Source organism: Clavelina lepadiformis, chromosome 2 (genome assembly GCF_947623445.1).
Source record: "Clavelina lepadiformis chromosome 2, kaClaLepa1.1, whole genome shotgun sequence".
NCBI lineage: Eukaryota > Metazoa > Chordata > Ascidiacea > Aplousobranchia > Clavelinidae > Clavelina > Clavelina lepadiformis.
In genome coordinates this window covers 24822061-24843313 of record NC_135241.1, presented here as the reverse complement: position 1 = coordinate 24843313, position 21253 = coordinate 24822061, and the positions used below count along the sequence as shown (strand labels likewise).

The window sequence follows — 21253 nt, the reverse complement described above, 5'->3', positions numbered from 1 at the left end:
GTTAAGCTTGTTTAATAAGTGGTTAAGCGGTTATTGTTAAAGTTTCATCAAAAGTTTGACCCACCATTACACAGAAATGGCAGTCATTGTGACATCACAATGTAAAAACAATACAAGGTGGACAAAGATGAAATTGCTTTTAAGTACAATGAAGTAAAAATGTATTTAACTGCATCTTTGTAGCGTTTGCTACTTTATGGTAAAAACTAACTGATGCGTTTTGGATGGAATACGTGTCCACATATAGGTGATTAGTAGGGATGGGTTTATATGAATCCAAACTCGAAAATATTTGATGAGTATCGCCTGTGTGAGAGATTTGAATGAACCCAAATACAATATTACTTATGATTTTTTGACTTTGATAACAAATGGTGATCTATTTTCCTGCCTAAGCTAAACTTGAATCAACCTTTCTTTAAGGTCAATTATGTTTTAACATTTTACATTTCTTTCAATTTTTTTCAAACATTTTACTTTTCTAATCATCATTTGGTCATAAATTGTTAGCAATTAAGTCACATTACAAACAAGGTTTGGCAAGTTTTCCATAAAACTCTGTCATTTGGTGCAGATATGAATAGATTTGATCTTTATGCTACTTGGATTCGCATGAACCTGGGTAATTGTTCTCATGACACATCCTTAATGAATAGTGGCAGGTAAAGTTTGTTTTTAGGACAAGATTGTCAAAGAAGACAGTACATGAATTGGTTAAGCATTTTTGTTTTCATCGCGGTTACCGGTACATGACTAGACTAGAACCAACAGCCAAAAGTGTATTCCACTGTCAGTTAGCATCTAAATTAACCAGTACAAATACACCAACTATAAGCTAGTTTAGGCTTATTTAACGCAAAATGTTTCGGTTATGCACTAGACCTAGAGTATGCTTTAATTATGCTTAGGATTATCATATGTCTTGTTTTAGGTAGGACAGTACCGGTTCAAACGTCTTGCCTCGGGAAACCTAAAAGTCCCAGTTTTGTGTTATTTTTTGTGTGTCAGTTTGAGACAAAACCGTCCGACTGACCGACTTTTTAAAAGTATTTTTCTACTGTTTTGTAATTCCATAATTTTATATTGCATTGTTACGTTACAGCGTTGTTTTGTTTTAAAGAATGTTTTTTGTGTTGAGTCCAGGACTCCAGGCCATTAACAGTTCTGCAATTACACTACTATTACTGTTACCACTGTTACATCCATTTGATTGTTTTTTACTTGCTCAGTAGTGTAGTTTCTGAAAAAAGCTTTCTTCTGCCACCGAACAGTTGACTGAATGAAACCTTTTTGTTGACTACACGGATGTTTCCTTATAACAATATTTTCGTTAACTTTTGTTAAACTAACGTCTTCTTTGTTTTTGTTGCGTCATAAACATTCACTCGGAGAACAATGTTATGGGAAATAAGCACCATAAAAGAACTTCCTTTCAATGAGTGAGGCAAAACGACTAAAAGAATACAATGGAGTCAAAATTCAAAGAAGTGTTGCGTCATAAGGGGCGAAAGAAATAAAGATGTCTGTAATATGCTAATACACTCGCACTGTCATGCTGTACGCCTGGTTTCGCTGTTCTTGTGGAATATGAATTTATTCATTGTAGCATTAATAAATTTTATTTGGATTTGGGGTAAGTAAATTCTGATGTTAGGCCTAAGGTAGCCTATATTGAATATAAATAGACGTAAACGATTGTGTAAAAGCTTGACTTGATTAAGCTTGATTTAAGCATAAAAATAATGTTGTGTTTATGCTGTGCATGTATCGGCAACCAGACGAATTAATTATTTATCTTTCATATATATGGGCGGGCATATGATAACGTTTTCATATCACTGTTATTAAGTTGCAGTGTCTACTTTTTGATGTGAAACAGAAGCCCATTGTTTGTTTTTAGAAGCGATTTCGAGCTCCATCACAACGATCCCTCCTATAGACGACAACGGTGTTATTGCCAGTGGACTTCCACTATTCGTCGTATCTGCTGAGTTCAACAGCACTTCCTACGCAGACCAATGTGCTTGGAACGACACACGAGGCTTGATCTTGGCTGCACCCTTCATAGATTTCAGCTTCATACATTCTCCATGTTTAAGTGTTTTCACCGTTGGGGGAGGTCCTGAAGTCAGCTGCTTGTATCATGCTTCTTCCAGTTTGGTCAGCACCAACGTCACTTTCAACGACTCGTTGCCAGCTGTTGGTCCTCTGAATATGTCTTTGTATTGCGATGGAATGTTTGTTCTTGATCTGGCATTTACAGTAGCTTGTAAGTAAAGTTACGTGGTTATGCTTAATGTCCAATAACTAAACAAATTCTGGTAACTTTTTTTTAACACCACAAACCTTTCATCGGGTTATTTAGTTGATACGAAAAGCGGGTTTATTGAAATGATGTTCTTATTTGGCAATATTACCTCAGCTTGTAGCGTGGATAGCGATTCAAATCCTGGCTTGGAAGCAAACTGCTCTGATCCGTGTGGCTTCAACGCCACTGCCATGCTATACTGTGGAGTTGGGTACAAAGAAAATGAAAAAAAAGTGCGTTGTCTTCTTAATGGAACATTTTCAGACAATCTGGAATGTGAAGAAATGTTGGATCCGAATTCAACTGAGTCGGGTGATCTTGTAGCCTATATCGTCAAATAAGTTTGTTTAAAAGTTGTGAAGTTACGTTTGAATATGGCGGTTAGACACGGCACCTGGCGTTTGTCAATCGGGGATTAATAATGATCTTGCCATCACCAGCAGGTTTCCACTGGTGTTAAGATTGGATCAGAGACTTTCTCTTGCCGGTTAAGGTTTAGCGTGGAAACAGTCGCATTTTTTGTCGACTACCGGGTACTTCCCTCATATAATAGTTTTGTTTGAGTTAAACACACGCGTCCTATGTCTTTGTTACGTCATAAACATTCAATCGGAAAACATAATGCGTGGAGGTAGACGTCATAAAAGGAAGGCCTGTGATTGAATGAAACACATCGGTTCGAGTCATGAGGTAAAAAAGTTTTGGAATAAATCATAAACAATATGAAGTGAAATGTGTAAAAATGCCTGTAGTATGATAATGACTTGCCTGTACTATTCACCGGTATGAAACTAAAGCAGAAATGAAATTGCTATTCTGAGATGAGTGGATTAAGTGTTTCGCGAGGGGGTTCGTATTTCCGGAAAGGCTTAATTTTAATAAAAATATGGACATATTTATGGGTTAATATTTCTTTTTATTTTCTTTTAATGAGCAAACAACTTAATTTGAATGCATAATTATAAATCTATGTTACAGTGTTTTGGTTATTTTTCAGTTGTTGCGGTGATTGTGCACCGTGTAGTGACTAAGTAAAAGTCAAATTCATTATTTTTTTTAAAAAGCGACTTCCAACTTCATCACAACGATCCCGCCCATAGACGACAGTGGTGTTATTGCCAGTGGGGTTCAACCATTCATTGTATCTGCTGAGTTCGACAGCACTTCCCACAACGACCAATGTGCTTGGAACGACACACGAGGCTTGATCTTGGCTGTTCCCTTCATAAATTTCAGTTCGGGTTCTTGCACGACTATTGTCAGTGAAATTTCTGAAGTGAGTTGTTCGTTTGTTTCCTCGCCTTTGGTGAGCACCAACGTCACCTTTAACGACTCACTACCTGCTGGTCCTCTGAATATCTCTTTGTACTGTGACGGGAGGTCTGTTATGGATCTGGCATTTACGGTGGCTTGTAAGTGACTGTACGTTGTTCAGTTTGTGATGGAACAAGTTATAACAATATGCGTTCCAGTGGGTTTCAGCTAAGCTTGCATTTGTTTATTGTCACAAATCTACTCTGAGCGTTTGTATGAACTACGAAGACTACGTTTATTAAGCTCAAGAGCTGATACAGCGATTTTATGCTTCAGCTTGTAGCGTGGATAGCAACTCCTATCTTGGCGTGAAGGTTGATTGCCCTGAACCGTGTGGCTTCAACGCCACTGGCACCTTATACTGTGGAATTGGTTACAAAGAAATTGAAAAGGAAGTGCATTGTCTTCTTAATGGAACATTTTCAGACAATCTGGAATGTGAAGAAATGTTGGATCCAAGTTCAGCAGAGTCGAGCACAGGTCGCGTTTTTCACCCGCTCATATTTTTTAAAGAAGTTATTGCTTTGAATTGCGTTCGCGCTGAGTTTTTTTGATATTTGTTTTCATCTATGATGGTTTGTGGGAACAGGAAAGCTAAAAGTGTTTCTAGAGCCGAGACCCATAAGCAAGTCGACTAGGGCCTGATAGATGCTATGACATTCTGATGCATATAGTTTGGTTGAAAATTTTCTTTTTGTCGTAGGTGGTTCGACGTTGACCTTGGACGCGATAATCGGGATAAGCGTCGGTTGCGCTCTTTTTATCGCTGTTGCTCTCGTTGGAACTTTTTACTTCGTAACAAGTTGTACGGTTCTTTTTTATATTTTTTTTATAGATTAATTGATTATAAATTAACGAATTAATTAAATAATTGTTTAATGTTACGATTAATAAATTAATGTTATGATCTACTCTAAAGTCTAAACTATTATTTGTCAGCAGCTCCGGTAAATAATGAAACTGCTGCTGGAAACATGGAACCAAATAACCCCAATGCTGGTCCTTTACATGGTGAGTTTTAATACAACTCTAGAAATTTTTTTTAACTGATTGTTATATTCGATTTATTACAGTGGAGCGGAGGAACGATACCGTGCTCCCGCCTCTGTGGAACCAACATCACAACAGCCGGGTAACTTCTATTCAAATTATGTAGTTGAGCCAATGCGCGTGATGCTTGTGTTCAAGATATTTTGCATGTATTCACGTGTTGTGTGCAGTCTCCTTGTATGTACTGCACAACGTTGTTACTGTAAAACGACACAAGAAGATGGTAGTACTACAGTGATGGTAACTTAAGCTTAAGTTGTGCAGCAATCACGTAATCTAATGAACATTACAGCTTTACTGGATTATCTGATTCAAGCGTTTATTTAAATTGCTTTGTTATAGGATTATTTTCCTAATGCTCGTCAACCGTTGCCTGCAATTGGCACACAAGCGTAGCCTTGTTAATGAAATGTAAGAAAGGTAATTTGTAATAATTAAAAAAATTATGTGTTACACAATGCCGTGATCACATATTTGTTTTTATGTTCATGTGTCATTCTTTTTTCAGCTTGTCAATTCTGCTTTTTAACCCAGAAAATTACTCAGATGAAGCCTATTATGTTTGTCACAGGTCATGATTTTTACACTGCAGTCAATTCTTGCTGCAGTCAAGTTGTCAAAACAAGCGAAAAGGTCGATTGTTTGTAGTTCTACGGAAATCGGGGTCGCCAGTGGAAGAGAATACAAAGGAATCGCTAACATTGAAGTGGTTGGTTAAGTTTTGCCACGAGCCCGGCAATAAATTGATACCACGATGCAGTTATAGCATTTTTTCAAATTTTATCAAAACAGAGGTCAGTTTGTTTCTTGAAAACTTTGAAGTTCGTATCGAGATCTTCAATATTTATTAGTTGTTGTTAACGTGATAGTTGAATCGCTGCCACGAAAACGTTATTTTTTTGTGCACAATTTGTAGTTTGAACGCTTTGCCTCCTTGCATCGTTTGTAAGCTTGAAATGTAGCTTACCACACTTACAGTGAAATTGTGCATTTTATATTGTATTCTGAAATGAATAACATTTCTGGAACACCACATTTTACTGCAATCTAACCCTTGTAGAACTTGTTGTTGTCACGAACAATAGATATTATGCAAAGTATGAAACACGTTCTTTGTTGCTTGCGTTTTGAGATAATCGATCATCACACGTGGTAGGCTGGTAAAAGAAAATTACGGCACCCGTTTAATAAACAAAAATATGTCGCTCTATCTTTTTAAAGCGATTGAACTTGTATAAACACCGAATGCAAATATAACCAGAAATGTCATTAACAATTGATATCGCTCAAATCAGCTACAACTCATGAAATCCATGTATTTTGAACTTTATGTTGGGTAGTGATATATGCGTTTAAATTGATCTCAAAAGCGAGGTATTGGCCAAAAAACTACGCCATCGATTATGTAAATAAGTGAGTGTCTTGTGATTTATTACGACGTCGCTGATTTTATTTGGGTTTGGTTTTCTAAATTCTTCACTTTAAAGTAGTGACTAATGTATTTAGACCATTGTTATAGCAGAACCGGGTTGGGCGAGGTCAGAAATCTAAGAGAAAAGCACACAAAGCACAACTAAGTAGCATTGTTGCATCCACTCAAAGTAAACAAGAAAAAGCAAACTTTAATAATTCTTGACCACCGTCATATAAAGTTGCCTCATCATTTGCTATTGCTTTTCAGACATTACTGAAGCTTTTTAAAATATGTGTCGTATTTTAGGATTTGCTTTGTGTCTTTTTGTGGCCGACCAATGGAAATATGTATCAGGTGTGTGGTGACCCGGTATTAGTAAACGTTCTAACAGTTTTTTGTAATTAGTTGGTTGACACATAAGAAACATCAACTTGAGTAATTCGATAAGTCAGGTATAAAAACTTATTAAAGACTAGGGAGGGTAGTTGTATTACGACGTTCAATCGTAATCATATTCAATCATAAAACGTCAAAATATTAAGTTAATTTTATATCGTTTCGGAAATAAACAGTCGACAATAATAGATGTCATAAGACTTTCTCTATAGTCAAGGGTGGAAATCAGTTAAACTTTCTCTTAATGTACAATGTGACAAGTATATGAGCTAGGGTGAGATTGGGGTTAAGTTTAATGCAAGATTTTAATACATTGAACTTCTACATCTCAAAGTGATCAGTTTAATATATCTGACATAAAATATTTGAACTTTACAATGTCAACCAGGTTTATCGTCGCTCGACGTATCCCCACCACTCTCACAAACCACCTGGAGCAGCGGCTACACCGGCAAGCTTTATGAGGTAATATTTGCCGCCGAAGTTCTTCCAGTCAATGTCCAGTGGATCGTTAGCGATTTCCCATCATCTGCACCGATAAGTTTCCCTTTGTCTTTGAGCGATTGCGAAAGAAATACCACGATGACGTCACAAAACGAATATCTGGTGACGTGTTGGGAGGGAAAGCAAACCGCCTTAAACATCACAAAGCCTCTTGTCTCCCCGATAAATATCACCTTTTCAGTGACTGGAGTGAGGTTCAAAGTGGATTTATCGGCACAGCTTACTATTCAAGGTGAGCAAGAATGAAATATATTGAAAGTATTAAGGTAACATTTGGAAGATGAACAAATCTTCGCTGTTGCTGTTAAAGATCGAGCTCGCCTGAAATTGGAAGACTATTAACATAATTTTGCGAATAAAGAAACTTGTAATGAAATATTCTTCACAGCTTGCAACCTAAGTCAAACCCACGCGACCTTTTCATCGAGTTCAACTACCCCATGTGGTTACAACTGCACTGCAATGTTCACTTGCCAGGAAGGTTATACTGCTCCTAGTGGATCCACCTACACTGCGGTCTGCAACCAATCTGGAAACTTTGTCCCTTCCAACCCATGCACAGGTAAAAGTTGTTTCTTTTTAATGATTCACTGATTGATGATTCATTTCGATACGACTAAAAACTGGATTAAAATGTTTACAATTTACCACGCTGGGCCACCTGTGCTCTGCTGAAATTGAAATATGTTTTTGTCTTGCAGAGATGGAAGTTAATGACGGAAATCTTCCAACTTGGCTCATTGCGCTTATAGCTGGTCTTTCCGGGGTGCTGTTTGTTGCTGTGATAAGCGGCATTGCGTGTTTTTACACAAAACGTTGTCAGAATTAAAGCTTGTTTGGAGTTTTTTCTCAGATGGGTTTTAGTCTCCAGTTTACAGAAGTTCTGCGAATATTGAAACTTATGATTTTTCTATTTTGTGTCTGATCTGAACACTATGACGATCTTAGCTTTGTGACGTAATACTCAAATGACACAAAAAGTGTGACGTTTAGCTAAAAATACAGCTTAAAATTATAAAGTGGAAAAAGTAATTAGTCATAAAATAAAGAATATACAATAGACATCTAAAATGTCTATTCTCAGCAAGAAAACCTCATTAGCATAAAACTGATAACGAGTAAGAGTTAAAATCACTATCACTATTATTTTTCAATTCAGCTCTTGCGTTGGAAACACAGTTTATTTGAAAACGATATAGCAAGTAAAGATATTGCAGTAAATGAAAGAACGGTGTGAGCAGATCTGCAACGGCGTTAGCAAATTAAAAATCATCTTAACAACCGTATTTAAATATTTAGTGCAAGGAAATCAGTTAGTGGGGCGTCTTTGCGATATGTCGCATTTCGAAACATTTCAAAAAACAAAACCTGCTTTATGCCCGATCATGGCATGTTTCCCTAAACAAAATTTTACAAGATATTTTACATAAATATATACAGCCGAAAGAAAATGATCAACCTGCGTAAAAGACAGGGAACGTGAATATATTAAAAAGGAAATCGAAGATTATAACTGTAGCATAGGCACAGAAATGTTGTCTATTGTGAAACAGTTCATATCTGCAACAGCACAAAACTTGTGTAATGAAAATATTAGCCTGAACTTTATCCTGTAAACGTATTTTGTTGGCCGGAAGTGTTACTAGCAATCACAGCATATTGATTGTCACCTGCAAAAATAAAAACTCAAAAACATATGAAATTGCATACAAGTTCCTGAGGTTAGAAGGTAAGGTGCCTGCACACTGGATGCGATTGTCAAATGTCAAAGCACTTGAACGCAATTGCACCAAAACAAACACGTTTGTTTTCCCGTCGCCGCGCTTCAAGGAAGTTGTTCTATTGGTTTTATGACCTAACTGGAGAATTTGGAATTTGGTTAACTAACGGAGTTGTGATTCTCAATATTTCGATCACACAACCAGCTTTGTTGACTAGATCCCTTAACTAGCGCCATCTGCGCGTTTTTTTGACACAATTTGTACAGACAAGTGCGGATGCGCGTGCGTGCGATGACTAGCAGACAATCACACGCGTTTCCTTGCAGTTACTTTTCGAAACTGCGCTGCCGTGTGGCTAAACAATCGCATCCAGTGCACATTGCACACGTACCTTAACTCTAAATCAGCTAAGGCCAGACTGAAACGATACAAAGCATTGATTATAATCAAGAAATAAAGGTGAGCACCTCCAACATTTTTGTAGTGTGTTGAACTAATTGCTGCGTGTCCTTGATTGTCATTCTCACCAGCAGACTCTTCAGACAAGATTAGATAACCAGCGTTGTCTGCACATCATGGAATACAACCAGATAAATGTTATGTTGAAGATTTGTTTAAAATCTTGATTGTGAAAACTTTTGATTTTTAATACCACAGTTAAATAAGCTTAAGCTGATAAGAATAATTTCTGATTTAATTACCAGTGGATAAACGAGAACTTGAGGCTCTGCTTCTCTGCAAGAAATTACAATGAACTAAAAATAAAACATACTTCGAACTGGATTCCTCCAAATTGTATTATTCAAAAGTTAATTCAGTTCTTCAATGAACTTTGAAAACATTTACCTTTTGACCTGGATTGCTGCCAGCTACAACAAGATATCCATCCTCGTCTGTATAGATGAGTACTCACAGCTTATTTTTTATTGGACACTTTAACTTACAATTTATTTCAGAATGTAGACTTATTGTTCATTTTTTAGTTTAACTGAATTTCAATCTTCATCAACTTTATTTAAATTGAGCGGTTGCATCAACTTAGCTAGATATCAGAAAGTAATTTTAACTATTCGAAACAAATTTAACGAATGTTTACAATCATATCTTCCCGATAGTATATTAGTATTCAATAAAAGTTTATGAACATAAACAATACCTTCATCTGATTCAATTTCTTCATTTAGTTTTTCTCGCTCATCATTCTGAGGTATACGTTAAACTCATGATTAATTTAGTTATAGGTTAATTATAGAAAAGTTTTAAGAACTGCATTTGAATATCAACGAATCTCTCTTACTTGGAGGGAGTCATTTCCAGAAAACTCGACGTAACACGACTGACCTAGAACAATCATCTTAATAACATGAGTATTTGCACAATTAATATACTGATCATTTTGAAATGGACAAATCAACTGAGTAACATGATGTATACACTATGTGATAATTTTAAATTTCAGAGGAGACCCACCTCCTCTGTGGGCAATACAGGTAAAGAATTTCATTAGAAGCGCATACACGCATGCTTACTCTTACAATTGACAAGCAAATTATTTACAACTTTGCTAATTTCAAATAAAATATATCGTTTAAACCAAATACACTCAATACAAATAAATGCTTGAAGTTTGAGCGTCTCTGATTTTAACTTTTATCTTTCACATTCCATCAAGTAATAACTTACCAACTTGTATTTCTTCTTTTTGCCGATTTGTCCTTGCAGGAGCATCTACCACAATGAAACAGTTCAGTTATGTTCTAGTCGTTTACTTCATTTGTTTTCTGTTTAAATTGTGATTATCAAACTCTTTCTTTTTCCCCAAAGCAATTGTGGACGCCATCTCTTTTTTTGATTTTCATAATCATAGTCATTATTACCTAACAATGTGCTAATGACATTCCAAATATATTAATAGCACTGACTCAGATACTCTCCAGTCAAGGGCACAATTTCACGTAATTATTCAAAGAGCAATTAAGCCTACATTTCCGAAATAACGTTAAGTCACATATTCAAAGAGTTTTGTTCATCTCAAAAAAGCAATGTGCAGGCTACAGATTAAGAATTTAACATGATTAGTTAAGGTTTATCAAACTACAAATATAATAACTTGTGTTGTTTCGGCATATTATGCTAAAACAATATTGAAAACAAAATTCAGTGTTTACTCAATGGTATATCGATGTCGTGATTCTTGATGTCACGTGACACATCTGCAACAATGAAACAACAGTTAGCAAAATACAATATGACTGAAAGTAAATAACAATTGCATGTTTTATGTAGCTAGCAGGATAGCTTTGACTTAGATCACAGAGCATAGTCAGACAATCTCACCTTTTTTCCCACTCGTTTTTCTCCACTTACATACTGCATAAGCTGTTTTAACCATAAAAATGATAAACACAGCAGAAACACAAATGATACCAATAATTGCACCGAGAGAAGGAATGGGACGTGAGTTGTCAATATCAGAGGAAATATCAACAACCATTATGCGGAAGACAATTGGAACATTATTTGGAAAAGAATCCATGTCGGAAGATCTGACAACTAACGTGTAAGTCCCGTTGTCAGAGATATTAACCTGTAAGCAATAAATGATCCAGCATTTTTAGCAGCATTTTTAGCATTTTACATTTTTAGCAGCCTGAGCATTTTTAACAGCTTGAGTTTACCGGTGCTAATCTCTATGAGTTGAAACGACAGATATAAAATTATTATAATTACGTGTGTTTTGTGGAATTCAAAATTTTGTTGAACATCTTCATGCTTGATGACATTTGGACCATCATTTATCGCTGGAAAGCCTGGAAAATGAACAAATCTCAACATAATTAGAAAATTTACATAATAATAAAGTTGATCACCCGTAGTAAGCCTACATTTAGTTATGTGCCATAATGTTCTGTTACATTTCATTATGCTAATTACGTGTAAAACATATTTTTTGGACATTAGTTTCACATTTCAAGCTACACCTTTATATAGGCTACCCTGTTTGGTCACTGTTACGAATTTGGAAGTAGGATTCGAAAAGAATACAATAGAACATGTTCTATCTTGTCCGACGTTCCAACTGCAAGTAGTAATCTCATATTGTTGAGCCGCATCTAAAAATGTATTGTAAGAATGAGTCAGTAATATCGCAGAAAGAGCAAATGTAATTTTTTTGGCTTAAGTGTTTCATGCAATACTTATCATATTTATAAAGTAAAAGTATACAAAATATTACAGTTTGATCTTTTTAATAACAATATACGTCGATTGAAGCAAAGTTGTTAACTACAAAGATAATAATACAAAGACAATGAAATCTCAGTTTCGTTAGTTGGAAATACCGAAGGTCTTAAAATCAGCCTGAGTTTGGCTAAGTTATGTATGTCGTGAATGTGCATGACAGGAAATAACTTGCAACTAAATTTTGTATGTTCCTAGTTGAACAAAAATATCCATCATTCGCATTAAGATGAAAACACACAGGTTTTAGATTTTAATACCAAATGGTTCCATTAATTACTGCATAGTTAGTGAGTAGCAACTACTTACAGATAACGTCCAGGGTAATAGCATCCCTGAAGTGTCCAAATTGGTCGTTCGTTTTACAGATATATTCTCCTCTATTTAAATATGTTACAGATGGAAATTTGACCGAAGAACGAGGAATTATTGTGTTGTTTGGTAATGTTATGCTGTACGTGGTGTTGAGTTCATTTTGGTACAAAACTCTGCAGGAAATCGTCACAGAATCTCCAAGATAAGTTGTCCAGATTTTATTTCCATCATTTGTCAGGTTGATACCGTTAACATTGAACCAAATCTGTCCTGTGATTGTAATTAATGTTGCATTTCACTTATTGCATTATTTGTTTCATTATTTTAACAAACGACCTTTTATAAATTTTACTTACTTTCCAGCTGAATCACATCAACAGTTTGCTCTGCACTTGTTGTGTTGCCAGCTCTGTTTCCAGCAGCACAAGTGACATTGCTTGATGCATTGAGATCAACAGTGATAAGACAACCACCATCTGAGGTGAATGTCTGGCATCTTGAATCTGAGCACAGTTGCCAGCTACAAGTTGCTGGTGGGTTTGCATCACTTGGAGTGCAATTCATTGTGAGTTGTTGATCTGATCTTAGCAGGTAGTTGCTTTCTGATGCTTCAATCACATACTGGGATGTTTCTATCTTGTTTATCACAGACGATGAGGTATCTCCAAGAAACACAAAAAATTGTAATTTTAGAGAATAAAAAGAATTTTTTATTGCTAAATTATTCTTAACAAACAATTGTGTGCACACTGTCAGGACTAAAACATCTTACATAGAAAGAATTTGCTAGGTGGTAATAAACAAGAATGCGATAGACACATAGAGCTGAATGCTTTTATGTAGTTTGTAGAAAAAAAGACTACTGTTGCCAATTAAATAAACTATCTACTCATTCACATTACCAACAGAATAATGATCTATCATCAAACTCACAAAGTACATCCAGTGTATAGATTAATGACATCCCACTTGCAGGATAAAGATCAGTGTAAGCAGTAGCAGCTTGACATGAAAGTTCTTTATTACTGTCACTTCTTTGTAAAAAAAGCATCGTTATTGGTTCCCCCTGTACATGAACAAAATGTGATGATCAAAACGTAAAACAATTTACAAACGTAAATGAAGGGACAGAATTTATAACAGATTTACCTAAATGCGAAAGATGTTGATTAGAAATACCTTTGTCACTGTGTACCGATTTTCTCCGATATAGAATCGAGAGGAATCTCCTGCAGGAATGACGTCATCGTAATTACAAGTCACAGTCAAATCACTTCCTTCAACCACAGTCAGTTTATCGCCATCAATTGAACTGCTTGCCAGTGTCACTATTGGTGCTGTAAGACATATGGCAGTTTTCATCAGATCATGAACAATATGCCATTTTGCAATGGTGGCAGTAAAGTGTTAATTAAAAAACTAACAATTGCTGCCAAATGACCTGTCCAACATTGTAGATTATCTTGACCACTCCATTCTGCTGATTCCAGACAAGTAGTGTCACTAGATGTCAGCATTGTGCCATTTGAGTAAAACAATTCTCCTTCGTTAGAACATGCAAACTTTCCTGGTGAGTTGAATATCCTGGAAGTTGCATCCAAAATAACATCATATGGAAGTGAGGAGTTGCAATCTATGTTACATAAACATCGTTAAATCACATTCTAGATTCTGGGTACTTTGTTATGATGTTTATAAAATCAGGTCTAAACAAAATAATATGAACAGAGACAGTGCTAATGAAAACTGCACAAAAAATTTCAGTGCTTTAGAGATGTAACTAAATTAATCAATGATCAAAAATATAAATAAAACTTTTATTGCTAGCAGCAGAACTAACAATATGAACCTGATCGTTTTTTCTTATTTCATATATATGCACCTTATATATGTTATATGTACCTCTTATAGTGAGTACAATGGATTGTGAAGTACTAGTATCACCAAGTTTAACTTTATATCCATCTTCGTCGGCTTTAAGTTGTGTAATGGTAAGTTGTGAGGTGAAGTTTGATGCTGATGATGCACTAGCAAAGACCGACATTTATTAAATTAGTACTTAACACTGTGCCACAGATATGCTAAGGTTTTCACCTCAATCAAGAATAAATAGGTTACAGTATATTGAGTTAATAATCTCTCTTGTTGCAGGAATATATTCATGGTCAGCACAACCATAAAATAAAGAGGACAGTAATGTGGTCTAGTTTAAAGATCTGTCTCGTAACTATTTTTCTTGATTTGATGCAGCTACATAAGTTTTTTTTTTTTTTTCAAGAATTGGATTTATTTGTTCATAGACACTCATAAAAATCGTTCGATATTAAATCATTAAAATTAATTATTAGCTACAAGATTTGAATCAAACGTTGTTCTCTAAAGTTACCTGACTGAAATCCGGCCAAAGTAGTTTTCGGAATCAACAGCTTTCACAATTTTAGGGAAGGGGGCATATCCTACTTGAGCAACCCTGACCTGCAAAGTTCCCGCATCTCACACTTAAGACCGAGTTTTATTAGGTAATATACCGACAGATTTTCATAACATTAACAATGACAAATTTGTTACTTGCAAGTAGATTTATTACGCAATAAATACTTTCAAACTAACTTCAATATAGTGTTGATTCATATTTAACATTATTTATATTTTTACAAAACATACCCCGTTAAATACCCAGTCAAGGACCCAGTTTAGTTCGAAACCAATGATCCATGACGGTGGTGAAACTGTAGCAGTGATAACAACAGTGGAGTTGGTTGCCTGTACAGGGTGTGGTGTAGTGAGAGTTGAAATGCTCTGTCCTTGTATTATAGCTGCACTTTGCAGAAAAACTGTGTGAAGAAAGAATTTTGTTCATCCTTTGTTGATAAAATTTTTACTGACAAACATTAATGACAACTTAATAACCTTTTTATAATTTCCTTTAAATATTTATCGAAATAATTGATATTTTTTAATATTAGCAGTAATTAATGTTGATCAATACCGTCATTGATCACAGATTAATGTCTTTGAATATTGCAATGATTATTATTATCTATAGTTATTTATCAAAACTATTTTATCCCATCTGAAAATTAACCTTTCTTTATAAGATCAAACCTATTTTGATTCTATGCCATCAGTTACCAGCGGCAGATTTTACGAAACAAGCAACTTGAAACCTCTTTCTTTTACCTGATAGTAACTGGACTAGATTCTTCATTTCTGGAAAGTTTGAAGTTAAAAGACAAACCCTAAAACAATAGGTTAATATGGAAAAGAACATTGCGTTAGAACAGGGTTATTTAACGAGGCATGTTAATTTATTCGCAAAGATGTCAGTCATAGCTGTTTATTTTTTAAGCTAAATTGTGCTGTATGCTCCTAAAATGGTAAACTCGTCAACAGTTCCTTGACCTAACTATGAAATATTTTAAAACTATTTCCTTCAAAACCTATATAATATGCTTTTACTTTATAAAATCCTCGTATTAATGTGATGTATTACTTATAACTTTGAAGGTAATGTTTATATTACTTTTATTTGGCGCGATTAAAATTTGTGCGCACATTAATTGTAAGGCACGATCAAAGGAAAGCTTTGTATTTTCTGCAACTATTCCGACCTGGTATATCTTAAATTGATACACTTACTTTACGTTTTATCTACGTTTTTCCAGGACTACTGCGCTATGTTCGAAAGCATCTATGGCACCTGTACAGCAAATGCAATGGCGTTGCCGCGCGATAAACGTCAGCGAATGACCTTGCAAGGAAGTGCATGCGATGAACAGTTTGTTGTCGCATATTTACACAGGTTCCCACTTTTTTGCACTTATAACCTCAACAATGTTTATGAAAACAACGTCACGTAAGCGATTCATGCTTGATAAAATGGATTAAAAGTTTTGACAAGAAGAAAATAATTCTGGGAAATAAAAACAAATCCTTAGTCACACTGGAAATGCTCGTTTTTATTGGCTCGGAAACATTTTATAGTCAAACAATGCTTAAGTATCAGATTCCATTTTTGAGAATTACTGAGTGACAAGTACAAGTGACAATTTAAAGAATATCCGATTCTATTTTTTGTTGTGATTGTTAGACGCATTTGCTCTAGCAGATTATATTAGTCCACTTTGCACAGAAATCATCCAAAACTTTGTTCGATTTTCCTTTGCTACCACATTGAAACCAAATCATGGAAAGAAAAGGTCATTGAAAAGTTGAACATTTTCACCTCACTAACTGAGTCCAGTGACGATGTTAGTCGCCGATGCTGTTGCAAGAACATGTTTAGTATATTTGGGATTTGTGTTCGTTGTAGGTTAAATATCACCGTTTGCCGGTATGAAGGTCATCTTATCGCAGCGGAAGAAGTAACACATGGCATGACTATGTACAGTATCTGCAGTTTCCTGCCTTTGTTTATGACGTATTTACTTGGTAGCAACACCCAACTCAAATTGCTTGCTGGAGATTTGTTGCTCTACTGGACAAAATTTGATGCTAGTTTTCATATTTTTTTTGCTTTTGAATTACCACATTACACTGGTGGAAAGGTTTTGTGTATACGCCCTAAAGTAGTTTGCCGGCGAGTATTGTAAAATGCCCACAGTCTTTGATTGATTGTTTAATTTACGGCTACCCTCAACCGCAGCTGCAAGCTCGTTTCTCGATCATTTCCTTCAGGCTTTTTACTGTATTCGTGTCCTGTACGTTGACCTGCGCCCTTCTGCCTTGTGAGAACTCATTCACAATTGTTTCGTTTTCGCTCAACCCACTGATGTTATAAAACTATGCGGTGAGTTTTGGTAAATGGTTGTAGTTGTTTGCTCGTCGTTGATCTTTGTTACATCATAGCTGATCGATCATGAAGACTGGTGTCATGTACGAGCAATACGAAGTAAATTATTTTAAGCAAATCCTAATTTTCTTGGTCATTGGAGGTAGGTTATCAACGTTGTTCCTCTACTTGGTTTACTCTTTATAATTATTTTCTAGAAAGTGACAAGTAATTTATTAACATAAATCGAACGTTCATCGTTTCTTTAGATGCGTCATCCATTACGACAATCACCACCAATCCGCCAAGTACAACCTGTTTAACAGCTGGTCTCACCAATCTATTGGTTGAAGGCAAGTTTGAAAAACAAACTACCAGTCAATGCGCATGGCGTTATGGAGGTCCATTGGATAATATGACGTTCTATATATCTGGTCTTGGTGGAGGTTGCCAAGCTGATTTCACTCGTTCAAATGACAAAGTCACATGCGATGAAGAAACAATAAATGGAAGCTTTCACATTACAACCAACCTTACCATTGGTGGACCTTTAACTGAAGGAATTCTTAATCTGGCATTTGCCTGCATAAGTTCAACACGTACCGCTATCAAAACACCTTCAACCTTCAGAAGAATAGAATGTGAGTAATATCCACAAATGGTCTTAATTTGTACAATACATAATTTTAATGATGCGCTGTAAACCAGTGGCAAGTATTTGACATAAGATCCAATGATTGTTGGTCAAGCAATTTTTGCAATCATATTGTGAAACTACAGAAGTTATCATTATTCATAGTTTACATTTCTAATGGGCTTATGTCCTTAAATGTAAAATACAAAACAACCCCATATTTTTATTTGCTTAAACCGTTAAAGTGAAAAAACAACCTTTCAATCCTTCTAGTATGTAGTCTATAGTATACAAACTTGACTAAGCAGTAACAATTTTATATTTTAAATCTTGCAAAGAGTTCGAGTGGAAAATGTTGGTCATAACAAGTATGAACAATTCATGTTTTAAAATCAATTTCCAGCATGTAGTGTAGATGCTACCACTTACCCAGGAGTCACTGCAAGCTGCGATCCACTGTGTAACTATCTTGCCAATGCAACTCTTTCCTGTGTCACTGGAGGAGATATAGCTACGACCTGTGGTGCTGATTGTACGTTTGCTAGCAAAGCAACTTGTGCAATCAGTAAGTTTGCGAATAGCTGTTCAATTGGTGGTATCTTGTAAGTGTGTTAACTCAGCATTAACTGGATTCTCCGCTGCAGTCTCTGGAAAATTATAATTGTGAATTGTTATTGGTTAGTCCCAATCATTGCCGTTCTCATCGCAAAATTTTATAAAATACACGATGTTAATGTTAAAAAATGTTTTTACAGAGAGTAGCACGTGTTTGTTTGCTGGAGATGTTAAAATGACTGTAATCTTAAGTTTCCTAAATGGCTTGTTGGGTGAATGGTAGGATTCTGAATTTCTACCAGGTTGGTTTCATTTCTAAAGCGATTCATGAACGATAAATGTAAATGCAATAATTCCAAAATTCTTAAACATGTGTTTTTTTTATGTGCAGTACAGCTGATATACTCTGTTGTGATGAAGAAGTATATGTAATATGTCTCTCCTTGTATTATGCTTCACACCGTGCATTTACGTATATCCAGGTTACTATTTTGCCAATGTTTGTGATGTATTGAAAGTTATCAATGAATTTGAATATAAGTTCGAGCAAGTTCGCCATTTTTACTATGAAAATATAAACAAATAAAAATGTTAGCACTTGTTTTTTCCTGCCTCAGTTTTTTCTAAACTTTAAAATTTTTTACCTCGGCATGTTAGTCCACTTAGTAGCCTATACGTGGATTTAGACTCATTTTTATTCTTCCTTTTCTTATAGCCGATACATTTTATTTGTATTTGTAACCTCATCCACGAGACAGGAATCACTATACCTGACCATATGAAATGTATTGTTTCGGCCAGTGTTTGATGCATTTTGTTTTTCATTTTTTTACATTTCAGGTTTACAAACAAGAAAAAAGGATACAACTGAAATGTATAAAAACCATTATAACTTATTGTATTCTTTACTACAGAGTAAAAATATTAGTTGACAAAAATCATTGAACACAATTTTAAAAAAAACTGCATTAAAACAAAAGTAGGGGAGGGGATGGTGTTGTTTCAGTTAGTTTGTTTGGCAATAATAATTTAGTCAACTCCTTCCAATTTCGACTGATTGTTGAAGTTATGCTAAAAACACGAAAGATAAACCATAGTATACCAAAATATTGTAGATGAAATTGCAATAAATTGATTCCAATTTATAAGTCTAAAAATGTTTTACATATTTTTAGTCCTTGATGTAAAGAAGTGACGACGATTGATGTTGGAAGTTGGCTGCTTTGTAGCAACCATGGCGAGACGTGGGTGAAAATAAGACCACCAAACGAAACGTTGCTAAAATGTTTCGGCTGTAACATTTCTTCGATAAAATTAGAACAGTTTAATTTCAACTGAATTCATCTATTTTTCAATACGAAACACCACAACACCACAACACCACAACACCACAACAACACCAACAGAAAACTACCACAATCATAAAAGTTTCACTTTTTAACTAACTTTGTCTTTTAAGAACTTAGCATTAAGTAGTAATTGTCTACCAAGCAGGTTATTACCATTTACTACAGAATCTAGCCAAAAAAAAACACACATATGGAAAAGTTAAACTGGACTTGATTTGAAGAGATTTAGCACGACTTCAGGCATCCACGCAAACATTTTGTACAAGATTAAGTGCAAGGGTTCATTTTCTCTTCAACAACAAAAATGATCAATTGTGATTTATTTAGCCGTGGTCTGCTTTGTCCCCACCATCAACATTTATGATTCATCCAGTAAGTTTTACTTTCGGCCGTTTTTGGGTTTAGAATTAATTAATTCCATGCTGTTCGAGCGTGTATAATGGAGTTCGTGCTACACACTTTGGCCCGCTTCCATTTCTGCTTGTCACATCGCTCTCTTCAAGTTTTATTTGATTTACTAATTACAGTCATTGTGGTTATTATTTAAGCCTTCATAACACAGCTCCCGGAAAAAAAAAATCTGAGTCGTTATTTAGCTTTCTAGACTGTTTGTGCTGTTATCAAAAGTTAGGTAACACCACAAATTGCCTTTCTTTTGTTTTGAAGTTGAAAAAAAGCAATGGTCGTTCTTTTAGAAGTTTCACGCAACTACTGTAAAACGCCTAACAACGCGTTATTTGTCATCCTGAGCCCATTCAAGCAGAAGCATCAATGCCTAAGATAGCCATAGAGTGGTTACGCCATTGTGTGTGAGCAACTATTTGTCGCTCCCAATTTGTCACGTGATTAGCATAATAAAGTCTGTTTACGTAATGCATCCGTCTTCGGTTATTATGAACCTCTATAGAATTTTATAACCTTGACGCAAACATTTTTGTGTAACGCTTGTTGTCTTCTTCTTTTTCTCTAACTTAGATATAACATTATTGAATTTTCTTATGATATAACTTACTTATAGATCAATGCAACACCGCTAAATGCAGAAGTAGTGTTAATTAAAAGATTAGCCTATACGTTAATCATAATCTCGTGATAGATTTTAATTACGTGTTCTCCTCCAGTTTATCTAATTCAAATAATGTTACGTGCTTGCTATTGCACCATGTTTTGCATCAAGGTATATAAGCCTACCAGGTATTGCGTTTCCTTTATTTCTGGAACTTGTCACAATTTACAGTCTTCTACACATGCTGTTACTACCTCAACTACAGTTTCTTCTTCGATGAGAAAGGATGAGTATATAGACATAAAGTTATCGGGCGCTCATGCGCTATGTTACGAGATTATTTATTTGTTTGTCAGCAATGTAGCTTGTATAAGTTATACAACAATATAACCCCATCTATTGCATTCTCAGCGCCGATATAATTATTGACTGATAACTAGCTGTAGTTTAGAAATACTCGATGAGAGGCAATTTGTTTGCTTTGTCAAAATCTGGTAAAAAGTTTATAGATCTCAAAATCATTTTAGGTTTTATGTCGATCAATCAATCAATCATTTTATTTTTCGTCAAAAGCCCGGTGAGGATGAAAAATCAAGCAAGTTGCTACTTGCACTCGCCAATGAACGTGAAAAATTGACAAAGCCGAAAAGGCTTAAACCGTGTTTAAAGTAAACAG

The 21253-nt window shown here is 35.3% G+C and overlaps 3 protein-coding genes across 10 annotated transcripts; 2 read left to right on the top strand and 1 right to left on the bottom strand.

The window, feature by feature from the left end:
- The first annotated feature begins 1024 nt into the window (after nucleotides 1-1024).
- Nucleotides 1025-7008, top strand: LOC143446793 (uncharacterized). 5 transcript variants are annotated; one of them, XR_013113976.1, is made up of 12 exons: nucleotides 1027-1633; nucleotides 1901-2269; nucleotides 2423-2620; nucleotides 3373-3720; nucleotides 3899-4102; nucleotides 4326-4427; nucleotides 4562-4633; nucleotides 4696-4754; nucleotides 5015-5092; nucleotides 5244-5466; nucleotides 6393-6440; nucleotides 6871-6958. XR_013113976.1 is itself a non-coding variant. In XM_076946595.1 (10 exons), the coding sequence occupies exons 1-9, from the start codon at nucleotides 1531-1533 to the stop codon at nucleotides 5066-5068; spliced, it is 1509 nt and encodes a 502-aa protein (XP_076802710.1). In that variant the 5' UTR covers nucleotides 1025-1530; the 3' UTR covers nucleotides 5069-5083; nucleotides 5244-6394. The 5 variants fall into 5 exon arrangements, 3 of the variants coding, with proteins under 3 accessions (XP_076802710.1, XP_076802709.1, XP_076802711.1); XR_013113975.1 differs by lacking the exon at nucleotides 6393-6440 and having other exon boundaries at nucleotides 6871-7008; XM_076946595.1 differs by lacking the exon at nucleotides 6871-6958 and having other exon boundaries at nucleotides 1025-1633; nucleotides 5015-5083; nucleotides 5244-6394.
- Nucleotides 7009-7982: 974 nt separating this feature from the next.
- LOC143446792 (uncharacterized) lies at nucleotides 7983-15497 on the bottom strand. 2 transcript variants are annotated; one of them, XM_076946592.1, is made up of 20 exons: nucleotides 15443-15497; nucleotides 14927-15096; nucleotides 14649-14737; nucleotides 14165-14289; nucleotides 13704-13895; nucleotides 13442-13599; nucleotides 13196-13328; nucleotides 12619-12924; nucleotides 12257-12532; nucleotides 11704-11820; nucleotides 11438-11517; nucleotides 11045-11294; nucleotides 10876-10920; nucleotides 10391-10435; nucleotides 10005-10048; nucleotides 9864-9909; nucleotides 9554-9600; nucleotides 9409-9442; nucleotides 9175-9273; nucleotides 7983-8656 (listed from the first exon to the last, which is right to left on the bottom strand). In XM_076946592.1, exons 1-20 carry the CDS (start codon nucleotides 15468-15470, stop codon nucleotides 8592-8594), a joined length of 2349 nt encoding a protein of 782 aa, XP_076802707.1. In that variant the 5' UTR covers nucleotides 15471-15497; the 3' UTR covers nucleotides 7983-8591. The 2 variants fall into 2 exon arrangements, with proteins under 2 accessions (XP_076802707.1, XP_076802706.1); XM_076946591.1 differs by having other exon boundaries at nucleotides 7985-8656; nucleotides 11689-11820.
- Nucleotides 15498-17002: 1505 nt separating this feature from the next.
- Nucleotides 17003-19138, top strand: LOC143446307 (uncharacterized). Of its 3 annotated transcripts, XR_013113913.1 has the most exons (6): nucleotides 17003-17196; nucleotides 17303-17674; nucleotides 18071-18232; nucleotides 18423-18524; nucleotides 18614-18704; nucleotides 19063-19138. XR_013113913.1 is itself a non-coding variant. In XM_076945894.1 (5 exons), exons 1-4 carry the CDS (start codon nucleotides 17121-17123, stop codon nucleotides 18503-18505), a joined length of 693 nt encoding a protein of 230 aa, XP_076802009.1. In that variant the 5' UTR covers nucleotides 17003-17120; the 3' UTR covers nucleotides 18506-18524; nucleotides 18614-18824. The 3 variants fall into 3 exon arrangements, 2 of the variants coding, with proteins under 2 accessions (XP_076802009.1, XP_076802010.1); XM_076945894.1 differs by lacking the exon at nucleotides 19063-19138 and having other exon boundaries at nucleotides 18614-18824; XM_076945895.1 differs by lacking the exons at nucleotides 18614-18704; nucleotides 19063-19138 and having other exon boundaries at nucleotides 18071-18269; nucleotides 18423-18517.
- Nucleotides 19139-21253: the final 2115 nt, after the last annotated feature.

Excerpts from the sequence above, each read along its gene's own strand:
- LOC143446792 (XM_076946591.1), bottom strand. The coding sequence starts at position 15,470 with ATGAAGAATCTAGTCCAGTTACTATCAG. Across the intron at positions 13,329-13,441 it reads ATCGGTACACAGTGACAAAG|GGGGAACCAATAACGATGCT; the intron begins GTATTTCTAATC and ends GTTCATGTACAG. Across the intron at positions 11,518-11,688 it reads ACAGGGTAGCCTATATAAAG|GCTTTCCAGCGATAAATGAT; the intron begins GTGTAGCTTGAA and ends TTCATTTTCCAG.
- LOC143446793 (XM_076946595.1), top strand. The coding sequence starts at position 1,531 with ATGCTAATACACTCGCACTGTCATGCTGTACGCCTGGTTTCGCTGTTC. Across the intron at positions 2,270-2,422 it reads TCTGGCATTTACAGTAGCTT|CTTGTAGCGTGGATAGCGAT; the intron begins GTAAGTAAAGTT and ends ATATTACCTCAG. Across the intron at positions 4,103-4,325 it reads TTCAGCAGAGTCGAGCACAG|GTGGTTCGACGTTGACCTTG; the intron begins GTCGCGTTTTTC and ends TTTTTGTCGTAG.
- LOC143446307 (XM_076945894.1), top strand. The coding sequence starts at position 17,121 with ATGAAGACTGGTGTCATGTACGAGCAATACGAAGTAAATTATTTTAAG. Across the intron at positions 17,197-17,302 it reads AATTTTCTTGGTCATTGGAG|ATGCGTCATCCATTACGACA; the intron begins GTAGGTTATCAA and ends TCGTTTCTTTAG. Across the intron at positions 18,233-18,422 it reads CAAAGCAACTTGTGCAATCA|AGAGTAGCACGTGTTTGTTT; the intron begins GTAAGTTTGCGA and ends ATGTTTTTACAG.